The sequence below is a fragment of the Nansenia antarctica genome (assembly GCF_963989245.1).
Source record: "Nansenia antarctica genome assembly, chromosome: 5".
Classification (NCBI taxonomy): domain Eukaryota; kingdom Metazoa; phylum Chordata; class Actinopteri; order Argentiniformes; family Microstomatidae; genus Nansenia; species Nansenia antarctica.
The window spans coordinates 22,017,420-22,044,234 of NC_137690.1; the positions used below are offsets into that span (position 1 = coordinate 22,017,420).

At 44.2% G+C, this 26,815-nt stretch overlaps 1 protein-coding gene across 1 annotated transcript; it reads right to left on the reverse strand.

The window, feature by feature from the left end:
- Nucleotides 1-3,515: 3,515 nt before the first annotated feature.
- Nucleotides 3,516-26,815, reverse strand: LOC308158823 (phosphatidylinositol transfer protein beta isoform). The gene is made up of 11 exons (XM_080532530.1): nt 26,762-26,815; nt 23,228-23,258; nt 18,986-19,131; nt 18,549-18,640; nt 18,237-18,244; nt 17,759-17,833; nt 17,495-17,578; nt 15,127-15,204; nt 13,120-13,230; nt 12,699-12,821; nt 3,516-6,548 (listed from the first exon to the last, which is right to left on the reverse strand). The coding sequence occupies exons 1-11, from the start codon at nt 26,779-26,781 to the stop codon at nt 6,498-6,500; spliced, it is 819 nt and encodes a 272-aa protein (XP_080388656.1). The 5' UTR covers nt 26,782-26,815; the 3' UTR covers nt 3,516-6,497.

Consider the following 26,815-nt stretch of genomic DNA (forward strand, 5'->3'; position numbering starts at 1 on the left):
GCCCAACACTTGAGTCAAAGGTTTGTAGGAAATTGTCTCATAATACATTAAATGGCTTAAAAATAGTCTTTGATAGAATTTCATGTGAGAAATGTAACATGCTTAACATGGAAATAGCTTAAATTGCAAACACACCAGGACCAAGTAAATCTTCCCCTTATCAGCCCAACAGTTATAGTATGGTGTGTTGGGCATATGTTGTGGATACCGTCGTAGTGCTCTTATGCTCTTAACATACTCCAGTACATAAACTACTTGAAAATGTAAATTATTAGAAATATGGAATTTGCCTAAAGTAACAGCGGTTGGTGATCAGAAACAAGTCATCCCACTAACATTGTAATGCCTCCACATTTGCCCCTAGTTTGGGTGAAACCCCTTCTTCACAGGTGAGGATGTTCACCTAGCCCATTACACCATGTTATCTCCCTCAAAGCCCCCTGGTGACAACAACATTTTGGTTTTGCATGGTATGGTGTCACGTTTAACAACAGAAATGAACAACTTCTGCTAGTCTTCCTCCATGATGTATTTCCCGGCTAACTGATTAAGCGCTGTATACAGTACTGCACAGTGTTCACCTTTGTTTTGCTTTGCTGATGAGGAAGGTACAGAGGCAGGGAGAGAGTGAGTTCAGAGACAGAATGGACAGACAGGATATGTATAGGGAAAGGACTAGCTCCAGTAAGAGCGTGCAGAAACAGACCCTTCATCAGGCCCTGTCTTCCGCCCAGGGGAGGGGACTGTATGCCAGGGCAGGGGTTATGCACAGAGGGGTGGACAGGCCAGAGGGCTGCCAGGAGTAGGGAAGAGGGGGGGCTGGGTTGCTTGGGGCACACGCCACTGCAGCTGACAGGATGTTATGTGAAGGAGGGGAGCACAAAGAAAGGAGAGATAGACAGGGAGTGAAAGAGCTAGAAAGAAAGAGAGAGAGAGAGGCTGAGAGGGAGATTGGAACAAAAGTGTAAGAAAGAGAAAGTGTAGGGTACTAGTCTAGAGGCTGATCTTGAGGGCTACATGTCTGAGAGTTGGTGTACTGTTGATGATGCATGTATTACTGAGTGAGAGCTTACGGGACAGTGAAATGAGCATCCAGAGATGTTGCTCTCTCTCATAGTATTACCTTGCTGCAGGATTTCTTCACCCACCTCCATCTCTGGAGGGATGGCTGGCCGCACCATCATTAGAGGGCTTTACCCTGGTACACACACCGTCCATGGCTGACTGCATGTCTTTGACCTTGTGTCGTTATAAACATGAGCTTATAGAGCACCTTGGAAGTATTGTCTTCTGTCTTCACAAATGAGAGTTGACTCGCTTCCTACCAGGGCAGAATACCTATTGGGCAATAAACTGCATTTTGAGCATCAGCACATTGTTATGATGGGCGTATGTCTCTGAGTATATCATCAAATAGGGAAGTTGAATCGAATCAGCACTCGTATCATGTTTCAAAAATATAATAGAATTACATGGATAGAGCTACACATTTTTCACATGACCATTCCTACCAAATCTGTGACCAAACACACAGTCATTTAGTATCACAAGCCACTGGCATCGCCCCTTTTCTCCTGAGTTCCTAGTAATGAAGAGCTGTTGCAGAGACTAGCCCATGACAATGGACCATCCTGAGGCTTGTCAGCACTGTCACAATCTTACTCTTTTCTATTGTGATTTAATAGTCAATTTGTCTCAATATGTCCCTCCGTAAGACAAGATAGCAGAAGTGACTGTCCCTCCACAACCCTTAATTCATGGTGTTAACACAGCTCTTCCTCATATAGACATATATTACCAAGGGGGGACGCCCAAAGAGACAGTTCCTTCCCGTTTTAGGGACAGAGTCCTGTGCAGTGGGGATCTGTGTGGCAGAGCCTCTTTTCTCTGTCCTCCACGGGCCTGTCACTCAGCTGGGCCATCTCAGCAAACAGGGTCAGGAGGGTTAAGCAGCATCTGTCATCCAGGGGAACGCCATTGTGCAAAGGAGGGAGGAGGGGAGAGATCCCCGGCTGTCTAACGGGTCCCCACCTCTTCCACCTCTCCCAGCACAACAGGAAGGCCTCTGGAGAATCTTTGGGGCTAGGCTCCGCCCAGCTCGGAAGATGAGGAAACACTCTGACATCATTGCCATCGAACAGAGGCCAAAAATAACTCCCCACCCCTTGAAGACCTGTGGCCCTTGCACAAATCCGGCCCCAGGGGGGTCACACGAACAGGGCATGCAGAGACTAAGCCAGTAGTTAAAGGCTCACCCTGCCTCTTCCTCCTGAACACAGACAGGCACTCACCCCCATATCTGGAGACATGGGGAGGGCAATGACACCCCAACCATGTGATGCTACCAGCAGCAATGAGTCTGCATGACACTACAGTGTGGTTGATATACAGTATGTACATATATTCTTTAGGTATTATTCTGTGATTGGAGGTGTATGCTCTGACTATTGGGTGTGGACCAAGTATCCAAAGTTTGGGACAAGACGTTCTAATTGCTGATCAACCATAGTCCTTCCTGTAACAACTTTGACCTCTGTGTTCTGGAGTATGCTGTTTGTCTGTTATGAATGTACAGTATGTGTCTGCTGCCAGTAGCAATCCTAATTCCCTGTTTGAAGAGTGGGGCTACATCTTTCTACATGTGCTCTCTGAGCCGGGCATTTTACAGGCAGTGTGTGGGTGACTCTGCCCATCTCCCATTTTAGAAACAGTATTATTTGCCTGTTCTGGTGTAGATATGACTTGTTTCCGTCCACCGGGCGCATGTGACCATTCTCCTCAAACAAGAATGAAATAGCGGATATCTCAGCCGGCAGACTGGCTGCTCTTCCTGCTCTCTAGCACAGATTCCGTTGTTGTTGTTTGACACGTGTGACCTCCAGGAGACGGATGCGCCTGTCTATTCTAGAGTCAGAAATACACTCTCCTAAACTTTAAAGGGGGAATCTGGGATTAGTACATCCATTTTTGAATGATACATATTGCCATTGATTTCCAACTTCCATATATACAGATGAAACCTACCATGCGTATTATCCGCATCTTAGATATACTGTATCATACCAATATATAAAAGAGGTGAATAAGAGGAGATGCGTATGTCTGTGTTACTGGTCTATCCTCTCTGTGGACCAGCCATTTGAGGAGTGTTGGCAGACTGTCAGTCGCTGGAGGAGTTGGAGAGAACCTTATGGAAACTGCACCTCATGATATGTGTGGTGTGTGATGTATTGTGACATTCAGGGGCTTTTAGCTGCCACTGGCAAGACTACAGGGTGTGCACAGAGAGAGAACTGTGTGTGTGTGTGGTATGGGAAAGAGGGGGGCATTGACATCTTCTAGGCTGGCCCATCAGCAGTATGGGTATGAGGAGAATATGGGTCAAGGGAGGCAGCCTGGTTTGCGCGATCCATCAGCAGACGGGCTGTTTCACAAAGCACGCACGCACACACACACACACGCACACACGCACACACACAGCTAGTTTAAAAAAAGGTGGAAGGCATGCACAAAAGGAGAGTAAATGGAAATTTATTGGATATTTAGATACACTGTAGACTTCTCATAACAGAAAATTTACAGAGAAGGCACAACAAATAACATCATTCATTCACTAGCATATCCCCTGAATTTCAATAGATGATCAGAAACATTTAAAAGCATATTTGATCTTATATCAGTTTAATAGTAGTAGATTTCTTAAATCATGATCACTATAGTTTTTCTTGTAAAGACTACCTCCCCTCTGCCCCTTCCCAACATCATTGTCTCTACAGATAGTAAACCATTGTCTCCTGTGACATGAGGGTTGGGTTGCATTCAGGAGGTTTCTTCATACTAGGTTTTCTATGCAATATAAGGCAGAGGCCATAGAAACAGACCTTCATACACTGATCATAATGAGAGTACACTCTTTGAGACGGACAGTTTCTTTGACTGCATTCTCTCATTGATGGGAAACTGGACTTAACCAGTCCAATCAAAGCCTTGACTTTCCACATTGTGTCAACCACTGACATAATTGAATGGGAAAGACATTGCTCTCTCAACAGCAAAAACTACTCAATGTGTGTGACTGATTCTAAACAGAATTCTCTAAGCGTGCATGATATTTCCACTCAGATACGAAGTGCGGGCAGCTCAGTTTGCCCATCCCATCTCATACTCAGCTAGACATCTGAACAGCCTAACTGCTGGAGGGTCAGTATTGCAATATTGTCCATGGGAGGTGAGTGACTACTGAAGGGCAAGTGCTGAATGCATGTAAACGGATGATATCACAGAGATCCATTCATACTCTTTGGGTGAGCAATAAACCCCATCACTGAGAAAGTTCACACATTTCCCTGTGAGGCTTACGAAATATAAAAATATACCATTAAGAATCTAAGCTCTTCATAAAAATATTCCATCCGTTACGGCTGCAAGAATGTCGGTTGATTTTTTTTTTAAAAAGGAAAAGGCAGAACTGCTTACTTGAATGGCAAGTTACACAAGCTGAATGAAATGAAATGCACACACTCACACGAGAAGCTCTCATGCACACACTGGCACGCAACAGCAGCATTCAAACATTAGGCAACAGCCACTGACTGACTGGAGATCAGTTCTAAACTAAAACAGTATCACTGCAGGTAGGCACCACACCAGAGCCCAGTGCCACAAGAACTTTGAGACGATAAAACATTTAAGGCAATGAGGAGTTTGAAGCAGGGGCATGCCTCTCCCATCCTCCGAGGCTACAGTAGATGTGCTGGTTCTAATGGCTGCTACTGACTCATCTGATTTCTTAAGTGGCTTCTAGTCTTATGTAGACCAAGTAAAGGCTGACACAAAGGAAACCAGGTGATACTTGGCCAAACAAGAAGATGTCAGTGGAGCGTCTACAACCTCAAGGCAACGAAAGAAAACCATGCAAACCAATCAAGCCTTGCCATCTATCCCCTGTGTAAAATGGATGAATACCCTGCTTATCAGTCCCAGTGTAGGACAGGTACCAGAGTGGACCAGGGAGGTGTGGCTGTGTAGGAGGTAGAGCAGTGGCAGACTGACTGAGTGGAGGTTCAGTATGTGGAGGTAAGGAGCAGTTGCAGCTGGTGCTGACTGGGTAGGGAGGCTGCTCTGACTCCTGTAAACAGACCCAATCAGACTCAGACACAGACAGACAGACAGACAGACAGACGATATGGATGGAGGGTCTAGCGTGTCTACCTGCTGCTCTGCTCAGCAGGATACAACCAGCATGAGAACACTACCTCTAGAGAACCCAGGGCGTAGGACAGGCTGCAGGTGAACACTACCTCTAGAGAACCCAGGGAGTAAGGCAGGCTTCAGGGGAGGGTGGGGTGAGCAGAGAAGTGCGTGACAGAAACTGGAGGGGTGTAGCACCATCTGTGACTGTTTTTCAATGTGGTTTCTCTCTGGGGACATCCGCTAGGGCGGAGGAGGAGCAGAGCAAGACTGTGTGGAGGATGCAGAGTGTGGGAAAAACAAGTGAGAGCTCCAAACCCTACTTCCTTCAGTGGAAGGAGCCTGCACGGATCTGCCTAGCAAGAGCTTCGTAAGACATCAGTCACCGCCGAGGCATCCACACCTGCATGTGTGTGCGTGCGTTCGCTTGTGCGTGTTTGTGCTCATGCTCGTGTGTGTACAGAGTGTACCGGGTGTACAGTATGTGTTTGTGTTCATTTGCATGGGAGTGAGAGTTGGAATACGTGTGTGGACATGATTGTCAGCGTGTTAATAAGATGTGGTGCGGTGGGAGGGGAGAGAGATTACGGTGGCGGAGGCGCCAAGGGTGTCAGTAATCTCTTAATGAACGCTGTAGCAGGAAGGGACATGAATATGAAGAACAAACTGACAGGCTCTCGCCAGCTAATGGAAACCACCGAGATATGTACAGCTAAAAGAGGGGGGGGGGGGGGGGACAAACACTAAGGAGAGAGGCCGAGGAGGACCGTGTCCTAAGAGGAATGATCTGGAGATAACGTTCAAGAATACAAAGGAAAACAAAAAATGGAACGAGGTGACTACAGACTACAATGGAGGAAAAATCCTCTCAGATTGGAATAACAAAAGTACTTGGTCCAACACCTGCTGTAATGGAATCATGCCAATTAATCACGTCGAAAAATTATTCACCTCTGTTCACAAACAGTCCTTTAACCATCTAGCTGTCCATCCAGAGGACGAGTTTCAATAACATGGTGGAGATAGCTGGCCTTACCGAGCCCAGGAGATCAAGATTACCTGGAGGCTTTATCAACTGGGGTTGTGTCACTTTCTAGAAATCAATTACTCTGTGGACAGAATGTCTATGATTGGGTACAGGTCAGGGACCTGCTCTATTCATCCATTGTAGCAGACTCCTCTTCCACGTCCTGAATCAGTAAGGTAAAAAGGTTGCACACAGGGATCTCGCTTCGCATTCTTCATCATCATCATCATCATCTTCTTCTTCTTCTTCCTCGTCGTTGTTCTTGTTGTCCTTCTCAGACTCATTCGTCATTGGCAGCACTGGTTCCTCGTACTGGGCCCTGTTTACGAAGCTGGGGAAAGGAGGGGGGGGGTGAATGGGTAGAGGAGGAGGAAATAAATACAATTATTAGATGTACTGAGACAAAAACACGTGGGGGCAGGTTCTGCGGGAGCATGCGTCAACAAGTGGAATTCTGCAGAGGGTTACTGTGAAAGAGGCTGTAGTGTAGATCTCAGTGAGTACTGTAGTGTGTTCTCAGCCACATACCTTCAGTCAGTTTATTGAGCAATATTAAAGTCAAATAAAGCTCTGAATAGCTTCGCTATTCTTTCTTGGAGCCCGCAATAAGATCATCTTCGTAGAAATCGTAGCACATTTTCCTTGACAAAACTGGGTTAGGCCCTAGTTTCTCCAAGAAAATATTGCAATTTTTTTTTTCTTATCAATACCCTCGTTTGTCTTCTGGGTAGATAAATGGATAGGTTTCAGGTCCTTCACACCCTATGGCTGGCGGCTTTAGAAAGTCAATTAGTGGTGGAATCTGATAGCAGAATAGCGTAATGGAACAGTTTGAGCAAACAGTGGCCCTAAACAGTGGAATGGACAGATCTGATGAAATGGCATGAGGATTCATCCAACCACTTCTCCATCCTTTCTTGCCTCCCTCCCTTTTTCCCCTCAATCACAGCACAGACTCCTTTTCAACTGCAGAATTCCATTTGTATGTTAATGAGGTAGAGGGAGCCATCTTGAAGGTTTTTTTTTCTCTCCTGCCCTCCATCCCGAGCAGCTCCTCCCCTCCCCCGTCCCCCTAACACCAGTGTTAGCACACAAGCAGACAGACAGGCCCGTTAGTACATCATCTCTAAAACATGGTGTCTCACACTCACCCAGTGCGGTCCTACCACACAACGTCGACAAACCACAGCTACCTATCATCGCTGCAGTACATCACCACTGTTGGGAACCTTCAGCCTTGTCTTCCTGAATCACCTGCTCCAGTTGCTACATAGGTTGAGTTGAACCTTCTACATGGGCATATTGTTTGAGGAATTGGTATGGAGCTCAAAAAGACTGAGGCTTGCTACTAGAAGGTCTTTCATATGGGTGCTGTCTAGGGATGGGACGATTATCGTGTTTATCGTTAATCGCGATAAAAACACCCGCGATAACTTTATCCCGGAGAATTTTAATTAGTTGAATAATCGTCATAATCGTTTTTTTTATTTTTTAAAAAAATTATTTTTAAATGACTGGACTTTTTAAATAGGCACTACATTTTATAAACACTGCTTTGTCTGACTGGTGGTCCCCAGCTGATGACCCAGTTAGGCCCACATAGGTGTTCAGTGAGGTGTCACAGCACACCTGTTCTAAAGGCACTGTTGGAGGTGCGTCAGGCAGCAATGCCCAGCAGGAGTACCATCACCTGTATCATGATTTGATCTGTCTGTTTTTATTGTATGTATTAATGTATGTGACCTATGTGTGTTTTTTTTGTTGTTGTTAATATTTTTATTGAGTTTCACAGAGACATGTACACAACAGGAAATAACAACAACAACTAGTATCCGTGGGGGAGGTTATTGTCCCATTAATAGTAGAAAACTAGTTTTGCACTTTGTTATGCAGTACATTGTCCATAAACAATAACAGAAAATTTTCTTTCTCTTTTTTTTTACAAACAAAAAACAAAGACAAACAAAACAAAACAAAAACAAAAAAACAGGGGGGGAGGAGGCCATGTCACATATCAGAAATAAACAGAAAAGAAAATGACAACAAATGCCATAATATATGGGGGGATCACCCCCATCCTCCGTCCTCCATGGACAGCATCCATGTCTTACAGTCCTAAACACAGCGGCAGCACAACACCAGCACAGTAAATAATATTGTGACCCATACATTGTAGATCTGTTACACATTAGTCTTGTGTACTTTCTTGAGTGTAATCCACCAAACCTTTCATTACAATGGCAGCCAGTCTGGTACCAATATAATCTAAGAACGGAGACCAAATCTTATAGAATGTCTTTATCTTACACTTATGTCAGATATTCCATAGGAATCATATCAAGAATTACCTTGTGCCATCCAGCTATTGTAGGCGGTTTGCAGTCTATCCATTTCAGCAATATATTTTTCCTTGCACAAAAAGTGAGGATACACAGAAGTCTTTTGGAATGCATACTTTTAAGTTGTTTGTCTGGTAACCCAAACAATAGACACATGGGGTCCTTATCCAATGTAACATCTAGAATTAGATGAATTTTATCCACTATACCTTTCCAGTAATCATCTATATATCTACAAGTCCAAACACAATGAACAAAGCTCCCAACCTCGGTAATACACTTTGTACACATTTCCGATTTGTTATGATCCATTTTATGTCTAAGTTGGGGAGTAATCTGCAAACGTTGTAGTAGTCTAAATTGCGTTTCCTTCGTCCTATTACAGATTGAGATGTCGTTTGCCGATTGCCATATTAGTGACCAAGTTGCTGCATCAGTATTAATGTTCAGGTCATTATTCCAGTCTTTGGGCGTAAATGCAGGTTTGCCTTTATCATATTTCGAAAGTGCTCTATACCCAAGCCCCAGAATGCCTCTCGTCTTTCCAGCAGAGACTATCTCCTCCAGCGGAGAGGGTTGGTGACAGAGGCCAGTGTCTTTTTGGCTATTTAAAAAACTTCGTATCTGAAGGTATCTGAAAAACTCATTTCGTGGTAGGTCATATTTCTTACATAATTGGTCAAATGAAAGTAGTATTTCCGTATCATATAAATGTCCGATAGTAACCATCCCTTTGCTGTCCCACCGCTTGAAACCCCTATCCGTGGCACCAGGGGAGAAGTCTATGTTGCCCCAAACTGGCGAGAGGGAGGATGTAATAATCGTATGTTATAAATAAATAGTAATATAATTGAGATTTCTCACATGAGCCGCGCGCGAATATCCTCACAGAAATTTGTCTCGCGCGATTGTTCAGCCTGCATGGGTAACGTGACTGTCAAGTCAGCCTTGTCAGTCAGTCACTAACGTATGCTAGCCTTCTCACCATGGCTGCATCGGCCCCGTGTCCATTGCCTCACCTTTCCAGGGTTGCACGCAGGCTTCTATGCATACCTGCAACTAGTGTTCCTTCAGAGAGAGTGTTTAGTGCCAGTGGGCACATACTCACTCACACCTCTCCGAGCACAGCTAAAGGCAGAAAAAGTGAACATTTTGTTGACATTTTTGCACTTTAACCTATCTTGAAGCTTTCAAGTCTCTAAGCCACAAGGCTAGCACTCAGTTTGATGACAGAAAAGTGTCAGTGTTCAAGTTTTGTTTGACAGTATTTTTTTCCTTTATTTATGCAGTGATACCTTATAATTTATCATTACCTTATTTAAGATTTTATTAAAGATTTTTATTTTTGTCAAGATGTTTTTAAAATGATGTTAATGTTATTAACATGATTCAATAAAAATACAACAAAATCTAAGTTAAAGTGATTACAGTGTGTTTTATTGGCATTCTAAAAAAAAGTTTTTTTTTTTTTTTTTTTTTTTAAATTCTCGCGATAATATCGTGGATCGCGATTATTTTGCCCACGATAATCGTGACATGACATTTTCTAATCGTCCCACCCCTAGTGCTGTCCTCTCGAGACCTACAGTATACTGGCACACTGTGACCCTGCCGACCTCTCAGCTCAGAGGCACAGGCCAAGCAATGCTCCATGCCGAAGGCTGCTTTGATGGCACCCGCCTGTTTACTTACTCCAGGGGGAAATGGGAAACACATGCGGGATTGGGCGAGATGTAAGGGGAAAAACAGAGCACTGAATACTCAGTGTTGGGGCCAGGCCAGGAATGCTTGAGCCTGGCCCACTTTGGCCAGTCCGGCCTGGATTCCTCCTTTTTTTCTCCATGTACGGCCAAAAGCTCTCGGTTTGATATTGAGTGGGGCCAGGAGGGAGTGAACGGTAGGGCCTTACTGAGAATGCGATCCACAGACATGAGAGAACAGCAGTGCCAGAGAGGGCTGTTCTTTGTTCTAGCCCTCATATTCTCCATGGCGGTTCTTTGGACTACAGATACAAGGCCAGCGTAGGATTTTTCGTCTGACTGCCTGCCATCTCTTTTTAAAAACAGGCTCGTTTCGGTTCTAAGAACAGGCTGCACAGATGTCTAGACTCACATGGGGAGATTGAGTGGGCACTCACACTCACACACAACAAGGCAGGGAGTTTCTCGCTGCGTCAGCGATACACTTAACGATCTGGCAAATGCTTCATATTTCTCTGAGATCTGGTGTTATTGATTAACTAATTCAGATAGAGTTATGGACGTGACAGGAACACTCTCTCCTCCTCTCCTCTCCTCTCCCCCCCCCCCCCCACACACACATAGTGGGGAATAAAATCCTCTTGTACTCCAACAACACCACTGTATGGAGTGAAAGCAGTGTAGCCATGCAGCATAACCCCAGAAGAAATAGAAAGGGAGACAAGGAATCCATGAGTGTGACATGGCCTCAGGCAACTAGACCCCTCCAGCAGTTACACAGCCTCCCTCAGACTTACGCATGGTGCAGCTAATCGTCTGCAGCCTTCGTGCCTCTCACAGAGCCTTTTTTACGCATCTAAAAGCAAAATGGTAGAATCAGGAAGCCTGTTTTAGGCAGAGTTAAAGTTTGGGAGCAGGGGAAAGCGGCCAGGGTTCCCACTCAAATTCAATGTTCAATATCCATGAGTTAATTATTTCTCAAGGATGAAAGTGTGGATTGCTTAATGATAATTACACATTTCAGGTAGTCAAAAATGTCTGACTACAATCTTGACTATTCTGAAATGAATTGTTAAAATGAGTGCTGTGTGTGTATAAACATTTGTGACGGCAGGGTGAACAAGTCGGCAACCGCAACCGCAATGTAATGGATTCAGTGAGTAATCCCCACTACTACCTGGTTAACTATAACAACTAGGTAGTAGTGGGGATTACTCACCGAATCCATTGCATTGCAATATTTTGGTTTGACTAGCGAGTGTCTCATTGATTTTCAAGAACGTTGACATTTATTAAAAATTCTCAGAATAAAAGTCGGAACATTTGGTCAGTTGCCGACTTTCACCAGCTGCCTTCACATTTTGCATTTGAACAATACTTTAGCTAACATACCGGTAGTTTTTTTTTTTTTTTTTTAAAGGATGATGTCTTAAAAATATTTATAATATTGTAAAAATATTTTAATGACTAAGGACAGTGGGAACCCTATGACGTGTTAGTGGGGAATTGACTGAGAGAAAGGCAAAGGGGCAGAGAAAGGCAGGAATGTAGAATTACACATGGTCAAATCAAACATGGAAATGAGTGAGTGGGTGGCTACAGAAACCTCAATATCTCTACACCTTTGTAAACAATGGCCAAACAGATCTTCTCTCTTAGTAATCATGATTGGGAGTAGCAGATTTGCTTCAAAGCATCTCGGGTAAGGAACCTCTGTCTTCACCCACTCTCTCAGACAGCAACATTTTCAGAGAAAACAGAAATGTCATTTTTGTAAAACGTTATTACAACTAGCAGTGAAAAGACAGTATGAAAAAAATATGTATACATGATTTATCAAAGAAATGATCAAAGAAAAGCAAGACCATGCACAAAGAACTCTAGAAATGTAATAGTAGGGCAAAATGGCAAAGAAAATAAATAAATGAAATGGAGCAGGTTATGAAGTAGATCAGGATTAGCCAGTGATTCATTTATTTTTTGATTGGAAATTTCTTGAAAATAATAAAAATCTGATTTGACAGACTAAAATCTGATTTGATCAGTGCAGTATGAAAACAAGACTGTCCTTCCTTGGACAGAATGTTTTAGGGGTCAACTTAAGCTAATTAAGCACAGACCAAACTGCATAATTTGCGAAGAAAAAAAACCTCGTAAAAACTACCAAGACTATCCTGATGTCTCTTATTCAGTGATCACCTTCTTTCACCGAGAGCCTACACTGCTCATTAGCCAATGGAAGCCTTCTAACCTAGGACAACCCCACGAGGCTAACACTGCAATGCTGCTCTACATACCATTATTTGTAGCCACGGTAACCTTGTAGACAACGCCTGAGACCACACACTCCCACTAGAGTTGAAAGATTTTGGGTGCAAGGATACACCAGTAAGACCTGACTGTGCATCTCTCCTGATGGCAGCTCTGTCCTGACATACGTACCTCCTCAAGCTCCTTCTGGGTCTCCTCCTCCATCCGCCTGATATCCACCATGGTCAGCTCCACCCAGCTGTCAATCCAGCAGAAGAGCTGGCGGTGGAAGTTAGTGAAGATACGCTTCTCTTGCTGGAGGACAGAACAGGATGGGGAGGACATGTGGAGAAAAAGAAAACAGAGAAAGCAGGAAAGAAAACAGAAGTGTCAAATCTTTGTGACGGAATATAATAATGGTAAGTTACACCTCCTATTGTAGTAAGACTCCATCTAGCCTGGTGTGGGTGAGCAACAGAGTCTACTGTCGCCCTCTTTCCTGGTCACCTAGGAGTTCCAGGAGCAGATTTATAAACGCTAACAAGCTCCAATGACTCACTTGCCTACTCTAAGATTGTGATCAATGTTGAGCTGAGAAACTGGCATGCCTTACCTTGTGGATAAAGCTCTCCACCTTGTTCTGCAGGCCCCACCACTTGAACTTGACTGTGACCAGTTTGTAGGCACACATCCTTGGGCAGTCGTTCTTAGCGACCAGCTCCTTCTGTTAGGAGAGGAACACGGTGGGACTCAAACACTGCAGGCAGACTGGCATTCTCAACTAAATCATCCTCCATTAACTCATTTTAATTTGTAGAAATATTTTACAAACTGAGGAGTTGTATGCAAATAAGAAAAGTTTACCCCAACTTTCCAATAAAGGAACACTCAGACAGAAGAACAAAAAACTAAAAAAATAAATAGTTTTGACTAATCTCAGCTGTATTCATACCACTAAAAATGGCATTAATACATAATGCTTTAGAAATGGAGCTTACTGAAATAATGATCAAGCAGAGGATATGCAGTACACGGATAAAAGTCCTCTCTAATCTGTGACACTTTCTAAATCATCCTCAGTTTGCACTCTGTCTCCCTGTGAGCAGGAGGAGAGGGAGGGAGGGAGAGAGCAAAGTGGATAAACTCCAGATGAAGGGACCAATTCTCTACCCCGCGCCCTGACAGCGACACCGTTCCCGACAGGCATGCCTTTGTGGCCGGGGAAGGCAGATAAAAAAACGGAGCTCACACAGCGATAACGGCGTCTCGGCGCAAAGCCGGGGTACATTATTAACACCCAGGACCTGCTCACCCCCAGAACACACACGCTCTCCCTGCCAGAACACCTGTTTAATTAATCACTTCACTCTCGCGGCTGCGTGTCAGGAGAAAATACCACAGACCTGCCACAATCACCTCCATCCCACCACTGTTTGATGCTCTGATCACCGAGGAGGAGAGAGAGAGAGGGGGGAGAGAGGAGGGGGGAAAATGAAAAACATTCTAAATTTGCGGAGGGTTTAGAAAAGTTGTCGCCGCTAAAAGGAGAACTTCACATAAAACGGATCCCACATCAAAACACTTACGGTGACATTTCTTCTCTCCCTCTCTCTTTGCCCTGCTCAAAGAAGCGGGATTTCTCAGAAATACAAAGTGTGCCGATACGAAAGCATGTGTGCATGCAGAGATACACAAGAGTTATATTGCTCCGAGGAGCTGGGAGAAAATTGTCTCTGTTGTCACAAACTGTTTTTTCGGTTCCCAAAAAAGAACGTCTATTTCCATGTCCGAGGCAGGGGGGGGGAAAGTGATCTAATTAAAAACACAAAATAAAAAGTTACACTGCTTTATTCAGACTTTTTCAAGCTGTTTGACAGCCTTTGTTCCCTACGAGTGCTTGGAGCAAAGGAAAACTTTCCCACGGTGAACTCTGAGGGCTCTCTCGCTGTGTAGAGATTCCAACTGTTCTAACCTTAAACCGCCTGATCCGGTGCCTGTTCACAGGGCTGGAGGGGAGGGGTTAGCGGGGAGAGAGCAGTACAACTCCTGACAGTCTCTCTGGATGAGGTACGTTTTCACCACTTCTAACTTACCACCTCCCACTCATTACACTGAACTGTTCCCTGCTCAAAATTCAGAGTGCGCACACACACACATACACACACACACACACACACACACTCACTCCTGGCTGAGTGTGTCTGAGGACACGGGGAGGACTCAGACACGGGGGCTTAATCTGACCTGATCACTTGCGATTTCTATTACGGCCAATTAGAGCAGGGAGAGAGGTGATTTGTCTTCATCAAACTCCAGCCTGCAGCCCTGCCACTCAGCCACCTCCACCCCTCCCGTGCTCGCTCTCTCTCCTGTCTAAGGGGCTGCATCTCACACACTCCAACACCAGCAATACACATTTTACCGTGAGATTTTGTTTTATTTTTTTAATCTCTACTGGACCCTGACGTACGTTCAAGAAATCATTAGCTGGTAGACCAGGATCTGTGCATCTTTTTTTTAACTTCTTCTCCTCCTCCTGTTACTCTGTGTCCTGAACCATTCTGAAAAAAGGACAAGCTCAATCACTCCCTCCCTCCCTCAGTGACACTCAGAGCAGTACCTTCCAGTTGGGTCCCAGGGGCCCTCTCCCAGTCTTAACTGACTTGAACACAGCAGGATCCTCTTCTGCCTTATAGTCCTAGAGAGAAGAGATGAGAACCAATTACACTTTAACACAAGGACACTAACACAATAACAAATAATTGCATTCAATGTAAACAAACTTGTAAATTAGACATGAGTCATAACATAGACAAGGCCCTCTGAGGCCCCCCCCCGTAAGGTCCACCCCCACAACTCAGCACTGCCCCCTGGCAGACCAACTGCCCTGACCACAGGCTGCAGCATCAGGGCAAAGCCCAGGATCTACAGCTACACACTTCCACAGAAAGGTATGCACACATGTATAGACAAGTACACACACACACACACACACACACTTAATGGTCACATCCTCCTCCTCTGGTTGCATTATTCATATTACAGAGCACAGCAAGGGAAGTGCAAAGTCAACTTAATAAAACTGGTGTGGAAAAAAAATAAACAAAACGCCTTTCAAATTACCAACAGCTCAAGGGCTGAGCAATTTTAAATAAATCATGATGCGCCTGCAGCTAAAAGCTGCTTTTCAGGGCTATCGGCCGACAGGAGGGAGCTAAACAAGCAGAAAGAGAAACACACACACACGCGCACACACACACACACACACGCGCACACACACACACACACACACACACACACACACACACACACACACACACACACACACACACACACACACACACACACACACACACACACACACACACACACACACTAATTTGGTCGTTTTAATGCTTAGAGCTCCATCACTATAACAATACACTGTGCTGCACTAATGAGGTCGGTGAATCGATGGTACCATGGCTAAGGAAGAGGAGCTCCTCAGCAAGAAGTGTAAGTGTGAATGTGTTTGTGTGTGTGTGTGTGTGTGTGTGTCAGGGCGTTGTGAGCCTTAATTACACTAACAAACTCATCTGTGCTCCCGGCGCGCCCCAGGCCCTGCAGCTATGCCCGAGGCTCAGGGCTGATAGGGCCCTCAGACACAACACTCTCCTCCAGCAAGGCAAACACGTCCCCCTCGTTAACAACCTACCGCAAACAAACACAACACACTGCTGCTCTGGCAAATAACCAGACACACGGACAGACTCACACTCACGTACACCACTTACCACAGTGAGCTGAGGCAATGCAATGGTAATCCCAATAATAAGTAGCCATTTGAGATTTCATTGAAAATGTACTGTATATTAACAGATGTACACTTTCTTTTATCTTTGAGGGCAAAACCTTACATCTGAAATTCACAGTTAAAAAGATTGAAAACAATTTCAGGGATTCCAACAAGAGGCCATACTGTTTCCAGGTGTAACACACTGGAGAGGTTCTCGCCACCATTTGCCTGGTGGGACACCAAAGATGTGGGATGTGTGTGTGCGTCTCACATTTCAGAAAATGACACTTAGGCCGCATTTACACTGCAGGTCATAATGCCTAGTTCCGATTTTTTGGAACGCCTGCTTACATCTACTTTTAAAAATGACCCATATCCGATTCTTGTGCTTACATTTGCATACACTTGAAACAACACGCATGCGTACATAAGGGTTTGGTTACCGGAAACGAAAGTAAACAGACTGCCGGCACTTGCAATGGACGCAAACGAGACAGTAATTATAATCCAATCCATTGCTTTCCGAAGTATGTTTAGAGGTCTGCAAAACATTGTGCACATTTTAAGGCCGGAGAAGAAAGAGGAGAGCCCTTATTGAAGCCTGGGCGTATGCGACAACGGATGGATGTGTGGATCTGTAAAAGTCCTCAACACTGGCGGGAACATATTGTTGAAACCTTTAACGAGGAACAGTGGGTCAGCAACTTTCGACATTTGTCCATTGTCCTGACCCATCCTCTTCCATTTCAGCTTCACTGTCGTGCTTAATTTTTTAACAGCTGTTGTTTTTTAACAGCTGTTGTTTTTTAACAACGTCAAACGTCATTAAAATGCGTAGACCGTCGTATTTTCAATGACGTGCGAATCGCAATTACAAGGAATGTCCGACCTGTCCGCTTAGATCACAGTGGAAATTACATCAGATTCGTATCAGATGTATTTCCACATGATTTGAGGCCTGAAATGGATCTGAGAATATCAGATTCAATGTGTTGGGGTTTTTTTGTGCTTTTTTACTGCTTACACATTCACGTTACATATCCGATCTGTGCCAAAAATCTGAATTGTGTCACTTCTACCTGGCAGTGTAAATGCGGCCTTAGTATGCAATGGTCCAATCTGTCCACTTGGTGGTGTCCAACACATTTGTATCCAGTGGAAGTGAATAGAGGGGACTCTGCCATGACAAGAGCACCAGGAGGGGAGTACTTACACCCGGGGACACCTGTTCCCTGTCTGCGATGTCAATGGGTACAACCTCCACAGTCTTCCATGTGGACTGGTCCAGCTTGTGCACCTGTCAATTACAACAGGGCATTAGCAACAACACAAACCTACACTCGGATATCTACTTCAAGGCTTGAACTGAGACACTTCACAAAACAGGCATCAATGACATTTACAGTGAGATTATTAGTTATAGTCCATGCATTTCACTCTGCTACAGTATAGGACAGATCCAGGAGGAGGCGCTCACGTTTTCTGACGTTCCCAGGTCAGGTTTGTGCCATGTCTCAATCTTAATGAAGAAGTCATCTTTCAGGTACTCATTCTAGAGAGAGTTTGAAAATCAGTAAGTTAAAAAAATCTCTTATCATTTCACATTTGCATTGGATTTACATCACCAATAATATCCACAAAGGGGACCTTCTTTCTATGTATAGTATTCATTATCTACTCAGTGACGCAATAACCAAAGGCAATAAATCAATAAATTAAAGCATGACGTTTCCCTGCCATTGAATCCCATCAAATCAGTTCATAAAACAGACAAATTGCTCAAAACAAACCAGTACAAATGCATGACAGTATTGGTATAATTGCTACAATCCTTCATAATTGAAACAATATGTTGCCCATTTTACATTTTACATAATTTGACGAACATTCACACAAACATACAGACTCCCAGAGAACAGAGAGCGACACCAGCAGGGTCTCTGCAGGCGACTCACCGTCACAACTGGGCCCGGGTGAAGCATGATGAGGAGAGAACAGACCATTAATACATCATCACAGCCAAGTACACGCATTACATACTCTGCCAAGTAACTCATTATACAAATGCACGCATGTCAACAACAGCATTCTGGCAACAATCAACGCATTTAAAATCGATCAAAATCAGATGGGTAAATATCCAAGAAATGTTTGTCTATAAAAGAACGGAATTGAAATGTGAACATATCAGCTGCCTCAAGGCAACGGGTCTGGTGAGAGTGTGTGTGGAGCAGAGACAGGAGAAGTGCAGGATGCGAATGACTCACTGGTTCGGCAGTAAGGGTACGCATTCCAGGCCTTTTCATGGAAGACCAGGGAGCCTTCAGGAGCTATCATCTTCACAAACCCAGGGACTTTACTGGAGGAGTGGGGGAGAGGAATATGGAGCAGAAAGGATGGAGAGGAAAAAAGAGGACACACACACACACACAGTAATTCATTGACCATAACACACCAGTCTTGCAGGTTTCAGAATGGGATATCCTTGTTTGAGCCTGGAGGCCTCATATCAGGCAGTATAGATAAACTAACACAGGAATGACTACACTGCCACCTGCTGGCAAACTGGTAATGGTGCACAAATTGGTGAAAAGCATACTTTCTGAGATGGGGACTGCATTTCAGAGTTAAATGAAGGGTTAAGATGGAATTGACCACACGCATTAATTGTTGTTTGTGTGTAAGAATATACTGTGTACAGTACCTCTTCAGGTGGTAGATTTTATGTGTATACTGTCCTTTCTCATCCGCCTTCTCGTAGGGTTCATTCTTGAGGACCTCAATGCCTTCACCTCCACCGGTCTCATTTTTGCTGGCCTCGGCTACTGAGAACAACTGTCCCACTTGATACTGAAACACACAATGTTGACACCTTTTAGACTTTTGAAATTATGTTCAAAGAACGTTGTCTTTCACACAAACAATATACTTAGATAGATACATGCTTTTAAGATGCAGGTAAAACAGACAGAAAATCAAGCAAGAATAGTGAATAAACACATCGGTCACGTGGCATCATTGTTGATTGGGAGATGGCAGGCCCATGAGAACCTCAGCAGGGTGACTATTCCTGAGAAGCATTGTGGAAGGGCTGTAATCAAAGTAGGGAGACTAGGGGCAGCTTAGGGGGCACAGACCAACACAGCACTCACTACTAATTGGATCTAATAGGATTAGTGGGGGCAGTGAAAACAGTCTCAGTGGGGGCTCTGGAGGGTCCATAACCCTGTGTGTGTGTGTGTGTGTGAGAGAGAGAGAGAGAGAGAGAGAGAGAGAGAGAGAGAGAGAGACTTTAGTAGCACCCAAGAAAGAGAGTGGTAGACTGACGGCATATGGGAAAGTTGGACCCTTGTGAATAATATGAGGGTTGTGTAATGACTAGTCACTATCTGTGTCTGTGTAGCAAAAAGAGCAAAGACTTAAACTAAATGGATGGTAAATAGGGGTGTAACAGTTTACGTATTCGTACTGAAAACATTTTCAGCCGGTCCTTCGGTTCGGTTCGCGTGTGTACGGTTCAGCTTTACCCACTGCACACTCAGCGTTGCCCACTGCAAATGCAGAACTTTTTCGTGTGTTGAAATCTCAGCCAGTACGCATGTGCACACCACACACCACAGAGAGATTGTCAGTAGTTTAGCTTAAACTATAGCTTGAAGTTCCTCCAGCATCCCTTAAGTCTCCTGTTTGGGAAAATTACGGTTTACCTACAATGACGATAGACAAAGACAGGTGGATCGGACCAACGCTAGCATTGTTCAAACTGCGATCGGGTTGATTCTACGTCAAACTTGCTCACTCATTGAGACGGCATCACATCACAGGAACAAGAAAAAAAAAGTGCAAACCCAGCTCCCCCATGGTATTTAAGTAGGGGTGTAAGGGATCACGGCTGATCCGTACGGATCGCCCCGCACGGTTCGGCAGGCATGTGTACCACGGATCAAAAAATGTAACCAAGTAATAATATTAGTTAATATCTCTTGTAAATCACAATGTAGAGTTGCCATGAAAAGAAAGACATGACAGTTGTGTGCTTTGTTTGACTCTAAAGCGCAATGATAGGTTGATAAATAAAAGGTTTTTTAAAATCTGTTGTTTACTCACTACACATGAAGCCGGGAATCCACAGCAACAAGTGTATCATGGCGAGTGCTAGTAACATTGGCGGCGGCGAAGAACTCGAAAGGCCTCCCTTGTCATTTAAATCCCATGTATGGGAGCACTAGGCTTCTCTGTCAATTATAACAATGATGGAAGAAGGGTGGTCAATAAAAAGGTTACGGTGTAGGCATTGTGCAACAAGAAAGTCGTATGAGGGACTCAAGGCAATACGTCGAGCATGGCCACACATTTGACGCGACATCACCCTGATGTGTTGACGGGAGGCACGAAAAAGGTAGCTCGACAACTTCTGATAATGTAGGCAATTTTTTCATACCATGTTTAAAGGAAGGGTTCACTTTATTATTTAAAAGTTAAAAGTGGCATAAAATATGTTTGTCTGCTTTAAAGAGCCCAGTGATTCACTGCTGCAACCAGGCACCTCCTTCCTCTCTCCTATTGCACTATAATTTAAGTTGAATGTATTTCAGTATAATATGTAAGGTTTGAGTGTAGAATATGTTATATATATATTTGACCAGTTTTGACATTTTGAATGTTTTCTTTTTGTTTCACACAATAAAAGTGGTGTTTTTACAGAATTCAAGGAAAAAGCAGTTTCTATTAAAACTGTTTTGTGTTGATCAGAAACATTTTGGCACGATCCGATCCGTGAATTCCGTTACACCCCTATATTTAAGTAGCCTCTCGCTAACAATTCAGACCGGGCAAGTAATAACATAGCAGAGGATCATACTATGTTGTCAAGAACACAAGTTTTAAACATTGAAAGTAATCGAGTCTTGTTACATAGTTCCCTCTTGTCCGCATTTCAGCCAGCAAACCATCAGCCCTTTATAAACACAAACTACAGTTATCCAAGGCACCAGCTTTCTTAATTAAGAAAGGAAGACCCACTGTTTGTTCACTAAACCACTGTTTAATAATAATGAAAAATATATATAATAGGCCTACATATATATATAGGGTTGGGTATCATTTGGGTTTTATCAGATACCGGTGCCAAACCAATACTTTTAAAACGTGTGTATATTCTCCAGCGCTGGCACAGCGCGAAGCGAAGTGTGGAGATGGGTCTGGCTATGCGAGACTACTGGCAGACTAACGTTACCAACGAGCCCATTCGGGTTGGGTGCGTTTAAAAAACGCAGATATTTTAGCCTGCTTGTCAGAGGTTTGGGGTCTACTCTACGTCCATAATAATTCCTTTTTCTTGGGGGGCGGGGGGTCCCGTTGGGGGGGCGGTTGACTGTTGCATGTAACGTCCGTTTCGGAGCACCAGGGGGTGAGAGAGAGGTACCGAAATGAGGTACCGGAATCTCTGTTGCAATTCGGTCCGGTAGGTACCGGGATGTATACATGTACTGGTACCAACCCTATGTTTTCGGTACCCAACCCTATGTTTTGTGAATTTTACCCTGCTGTACCGAAAACGTACCGAACCATGACTTCAAAACCACAGTACGTACCGAACCGGTATTTTTGTGTACCGTTACATCCCTAATGGTAAATGGACTGCACTTATAGTGCCTTATTCCAAAGCGCTTTACAATGGCCTCTGGCAATGGCAAGCTACCATGCAAGGCGCCAGCCTGCTCATTGGGAGAAATGTGGGGTTCTTGCCCAAGGACACCTCGACACGTGGCCAGACGGGGATCGAACCGTCGACCTTGCGATCATTAGATGCCGGATCTACCTCCTGAGCCACACCCACCCCTGTATACTAGCACCTGCTCTCGAACTGAACTTTGGTTCTTTACAGATTCTCTCTCTGTCTCTGGGGTATCAGAGTAAATGAGGCATATAATGTACATTGTTTTGAATTAGACCAAACAAAAAAAGGCTCACCTTTTTCAACTTCGATCGACATTCGATCCCTGTTCAAAACCATTTGTAATGGAATTAATTAAACAGGTTGCTTATGATAATGAAGCAAGCTGTGGGTTGCCTGACCCGGAGTTTAAGAGTATACTTTTCTCCCTCACCACACACCCAGGTCAACCACACACCCAAGTCAACCAACCACACACACACACACACACACACACACACACACACACACACACACACACACACACACACACACCAGCATGTCACTTCAGGGGTGACAGTTGACTTCTGAACATATGATGGCCTGAACAGTCAAAGTGAAGCCTGAAGGGGAGTGGTTTTTCCCCTCCCTCACCCAAGGACTTCCAGGAGAAGGTTCAACTCAACTTTACAAGGGAATTTGTTTTCCAATGATTTGGACGTAGCTACATTCTGGCCCTCGTTGCAGACAGATTTCATGGCCGTATAAGGCGAAAGTGTGTGAGTCAGTGTTTCATAACAGCAACACATACAAACAAGGGCATCAGTGCCCCCCTCAATCTCATATAAAAGGAAACAAGGCATTTATAACCCTGTCTGAATGCCAGAGAAAAATCCACTTATTCATAACTACACAGAGAGGAGGGGGAGACTACAGCCTTGACTGTCTACTGAAGATGCAGTCCAAGGGTTTGTCACTCATGATGGTTCAAATTTGAAGCCTACCCATAAGAGTAGCCTTTGATTGTGATTGTGTATGTGTGTGTGTGTATGTGTGTGTGTGTGTGTGTGTGTGTGTGTGTGTGTGTGTGTGTGTGTGTGTGTGTGTGTGTGTGTGTATGGTTCGACAGGCCGCCTCACCACTCATAGGCCTATTTGGATAACTGTAACCAAATCAGATGGAAATGAAACACAGGACAACACAGGGCAAGTCTGAACAACCATAACAGAAACAGAAGGAATGAATGAAGAATAATGAGAGTGAAATCAAACAGCCATTAAAGTGACTCACCTCCTCCACAGTACAGGGTAAGACCACACGGCTGAAAGAGACAAGAGCAGAGGCAGATGAGACATGGTTCAATGTTTGATACTGGTCAGTCACATTCACGGTAGGCTACTTTATTTAACTTCCGAAAGCCTACGATAGACTACACCGCGGTACGTATGGATGTAGGCTAGCTAAACAAACCAGGCATTAACTCATTCGGGAACAGTAAGCTTGCTCCTCCCTAAACCTCCTTTTACTTTAGAAAACCCTGTGATTACCCCCAGATATATCACTCAGGGTAAAAAACTTGTGATACCTAGCTGTTGATCTACAGAACACATGGAAGCTGTTTTCACATGCCCACGTGTTCATAAGGTGATCTGAACAACGATGTTGAGGTAAACAAATTGGTGAAGTGTCCCTTTAAGCAAGCCCAATGTGTCATAACTTGCACAGCAACCCCTGCCATAGCCCCTCAGCTTCAATGGGGCATATGCAAGGTTTCTTCTCTGCACAGGAACAGGGAGTGAGTCCAGGTCACACTTGCTAAGTCACAGCAGAGCTGTGCTGGACACTGCTGAGGTCAGCAGGGCTAGGGGGGACCAGTGGGGACCAGTGGGGAAGACGCCAAATAGAGACAAAAGCAGGAGAACCCAGTGAAGCACAGAGACAGCAAAGTCAAAGATAAAAACAGGGAGACACTAGAAAGTGAGAGGAGCAGCAAACAGTAGCGTAGCAAGACCAAATATATCAGCCTAGCCTTGAGACCAGACTACGGAGAGGTCAATGGGGAACCAGTCCTGAGGTTTCAGAGGCAATGACTGCAGTCCATCTGAGCACATAGTACAGCCATAGAGGATGTGGCATGGGGTGTGCACACTGCACACACACTAGCATGACATCATAGTAGGATAGTTGCCCCACCCTCTGACCACTAAACCCACTGAAAGAGAAATATGGAGAAGGGCAGGGAAAAAAAGTGCTCTCCATAAGCTTACATTTCTCTCAACTTCTTTTTCCACCGCTACTCTCAAGGTGGAATCCTAACTCGAGAAGGCGTAAATCGAATCATCACCAGCCATTGACAGGAATGCAAGATGCACGCAAGTGACAGAGTCACGCGCACCGATCTCAAGTTAGGATTCCAGTTCAGTCCCTCCACTCCAACGGAGGGTAGAGACCATAAAAAGGAGGAAGGAATCAATTTACAGTAAATGAAGGATGCCATCCATTTCTGTACTCTGTGGACATAACTCTCTGTTGATTCATGGGTTAATCTTCAACATCATCAACACTCAATGACATACAATCAGTTACTACACAAGGCTGTGGTACAATAATGAAGCCATTGACAGGGGCCTTGAAAGGCAGTTGCCTTACAAGTAGAATAGCATACAAGCCAGTGGCCATTAGGTGAATGCAAATCACATCCTTTACATAGGCTACTGTAGTGGGTGCAGTCTTGGTGTGTTCTTGGTTGAGAAGACTCAGAAGTCTGTCCAGAAACTAATGAACTGCTGAAACGGTCCCCCACAAATACTGATAGAGGGGTAACATGGACCTATTCGCTGCAATGCACACATAGGTGGGCGGTGTGGCGCACGCACACACACACACACACACACACACACACACACACACACACACACACACACACACACACACACACAGATAATGTAATCTATTATTATTTCAGAACACGGTGAGACCTTGAAAAACACTCAGAAGTGTCTGACAGGTACAGTGAAGGCCGACCAGGCGTCTCTCTTTGAAAACATACAGTATCTCACTGTTTGACTTGCGCTACATACTGTAACAAGGTCATAACCAGTCCACACAGAGAAAAAAAACATTACTTATTCATAAGTCCATCATGATTAGAACACAAAACCTTGCTTTACAACAAACTGAATGGATATCTAATCGTAAACCTGATGTAACTCTTTGTGACACGTGCGAGGGGGCAGCCCTACAAGAAAACCCAGTATGGATCTGCAGTAGGCCTACACACAGACTCCCTCCAATCGCCTGTAATCTGTTTGTTGACAAAGTTAAGGCACATTCCATGACATAAGGTCTCTTTTTCAAGAGCAATGTTTCTAAACTTTACAATAGATTAGTGTAACCTAGAGATGTCTTAAGTGTTCCATTAGTTCTGATTAGATAACTTCAAATAACAGAGTATTCCACTGATTTAAAAAGAAAGACACAGAGGCTTACAGTTGTTCTTAGGTCATCCTGGTGATAACAGAGGAGGGGTTACATTGTGGTAGAGGTGAATATGGAATTACAGTATAGCAGTCATGCACTAACAAGTTGCACTGTATGCATGCATGTTGTCAGTCAACACGTTCGGGTACAATTATTAATATTAAATTCCAGAAACGTTATCTTCCTAACTAAAACAGTGATATGAACACTGATGATGACAGCTATCAGAACCCATTTGACAGTAGCTGTGCAGCAGGCAGCACACCTGATGCAGTCGTTGTCATTTCTGTGACAATCAGAGTTTTCCCTGGGTCAGCAGTCTACGGTCAAAGGTCATGAATCACCAGGGAGGAAGACTAGAGCACCGTCATCAGGTGTCATCTCAGAGCTGGTAAAAAATGTGGTTGGCAGCCAAGTCTTGTCCAGCTCTTTTCCCTTCTTGTTTTTAGTATTTTTTTCCTAGCACCAGGGGAACCCCCCCTCACAAATTTCGTTGTATGGTACCTGTACTATATTAATGACAATAAAGACCATTCATTCATTCATTCATTCATTCATTCATTCATTCATTCAAGTAGTGAGTCTCAGCTGGCCAGTTTCAATTTCAATCTTGAGTTAGCTTCAAGTATGAGTAGGCATGTTTTGAGATTGTTAAAGCAAATATTAGATACAACTAAAGTTACGTTTTAGGGAGACTGAACATTATAATAGACCTCGCAACCTTAACAACGTTTAGTAAATATGCCTTTAAAAATATACACATTTTTAGTGGCCCTGTGGCAAGCATCGTGTGGTATACCACCCCCCCCCCCCCACACACACACACACACACACACACACACACACACACACACACACACACACACACACACACACACACACACACACTGTCTCCAGCCAGGGCTCGAGCGTCTCCCAGTCTCTTCCGCTAGCTGGGCTAGCTTACCTAACACCGAATATCAGCAAGTAACAAAGCAGCAAACTTTCAAACTACCTACTCCAAATAATGTACCTCGAATCTCAAGTTAAAAAGCCCCCCCCAAAAGTATAGTATAAAAGCAACAGACGGTCCCCAAATGTGTATTCGCTGAGCAGGTAAGCAGCTCGTGACCAGGTGCGTCGGGGGAGCTGTGCTGCCTGTCAGCCGGTAGGCCAGACCTGGAACAAGTCTGAACAATCCCACCCTTCCCTCATGCGTTCACTTTACACAGTTTTAACTCGTTTATCAAAGCTACAAATCAACCAAAGATAAACATGTGAGATCAAACATAATGTGTGTAAAAAAAGGAAACTACAGACATAACAGAAATATCCGCTAGAAAAAGATTGAATTATTGGACTTACTATTCCTTGATCAGAACCATCGTTGCTTTTTCGGCTGCGGCTGCGTACTATTGC

Bases quoted from the DNA above. Each gene is read 5' to 3' on its own strand.
- LOC308158823 (XM_080532530.1), bottom strand. From the start codon at position 26,781: ATGGTTCTGATCAAGGAATA. The intron at 23,259-26,761 runs GTAAGTCCAATA...TGTCTCTTTCAG, and splicing joins ATGGTTCTGATCAAGGAATA to CCGTGTGGTCTTACCCTGTA. The intron at 18,641-18,985 runs GTACTGTACACA...CCACTCCTCCAG, and splicing joins AAAATCTACCACCTGAAGAG to TAAAGTCCCTGGGTTTGTGA.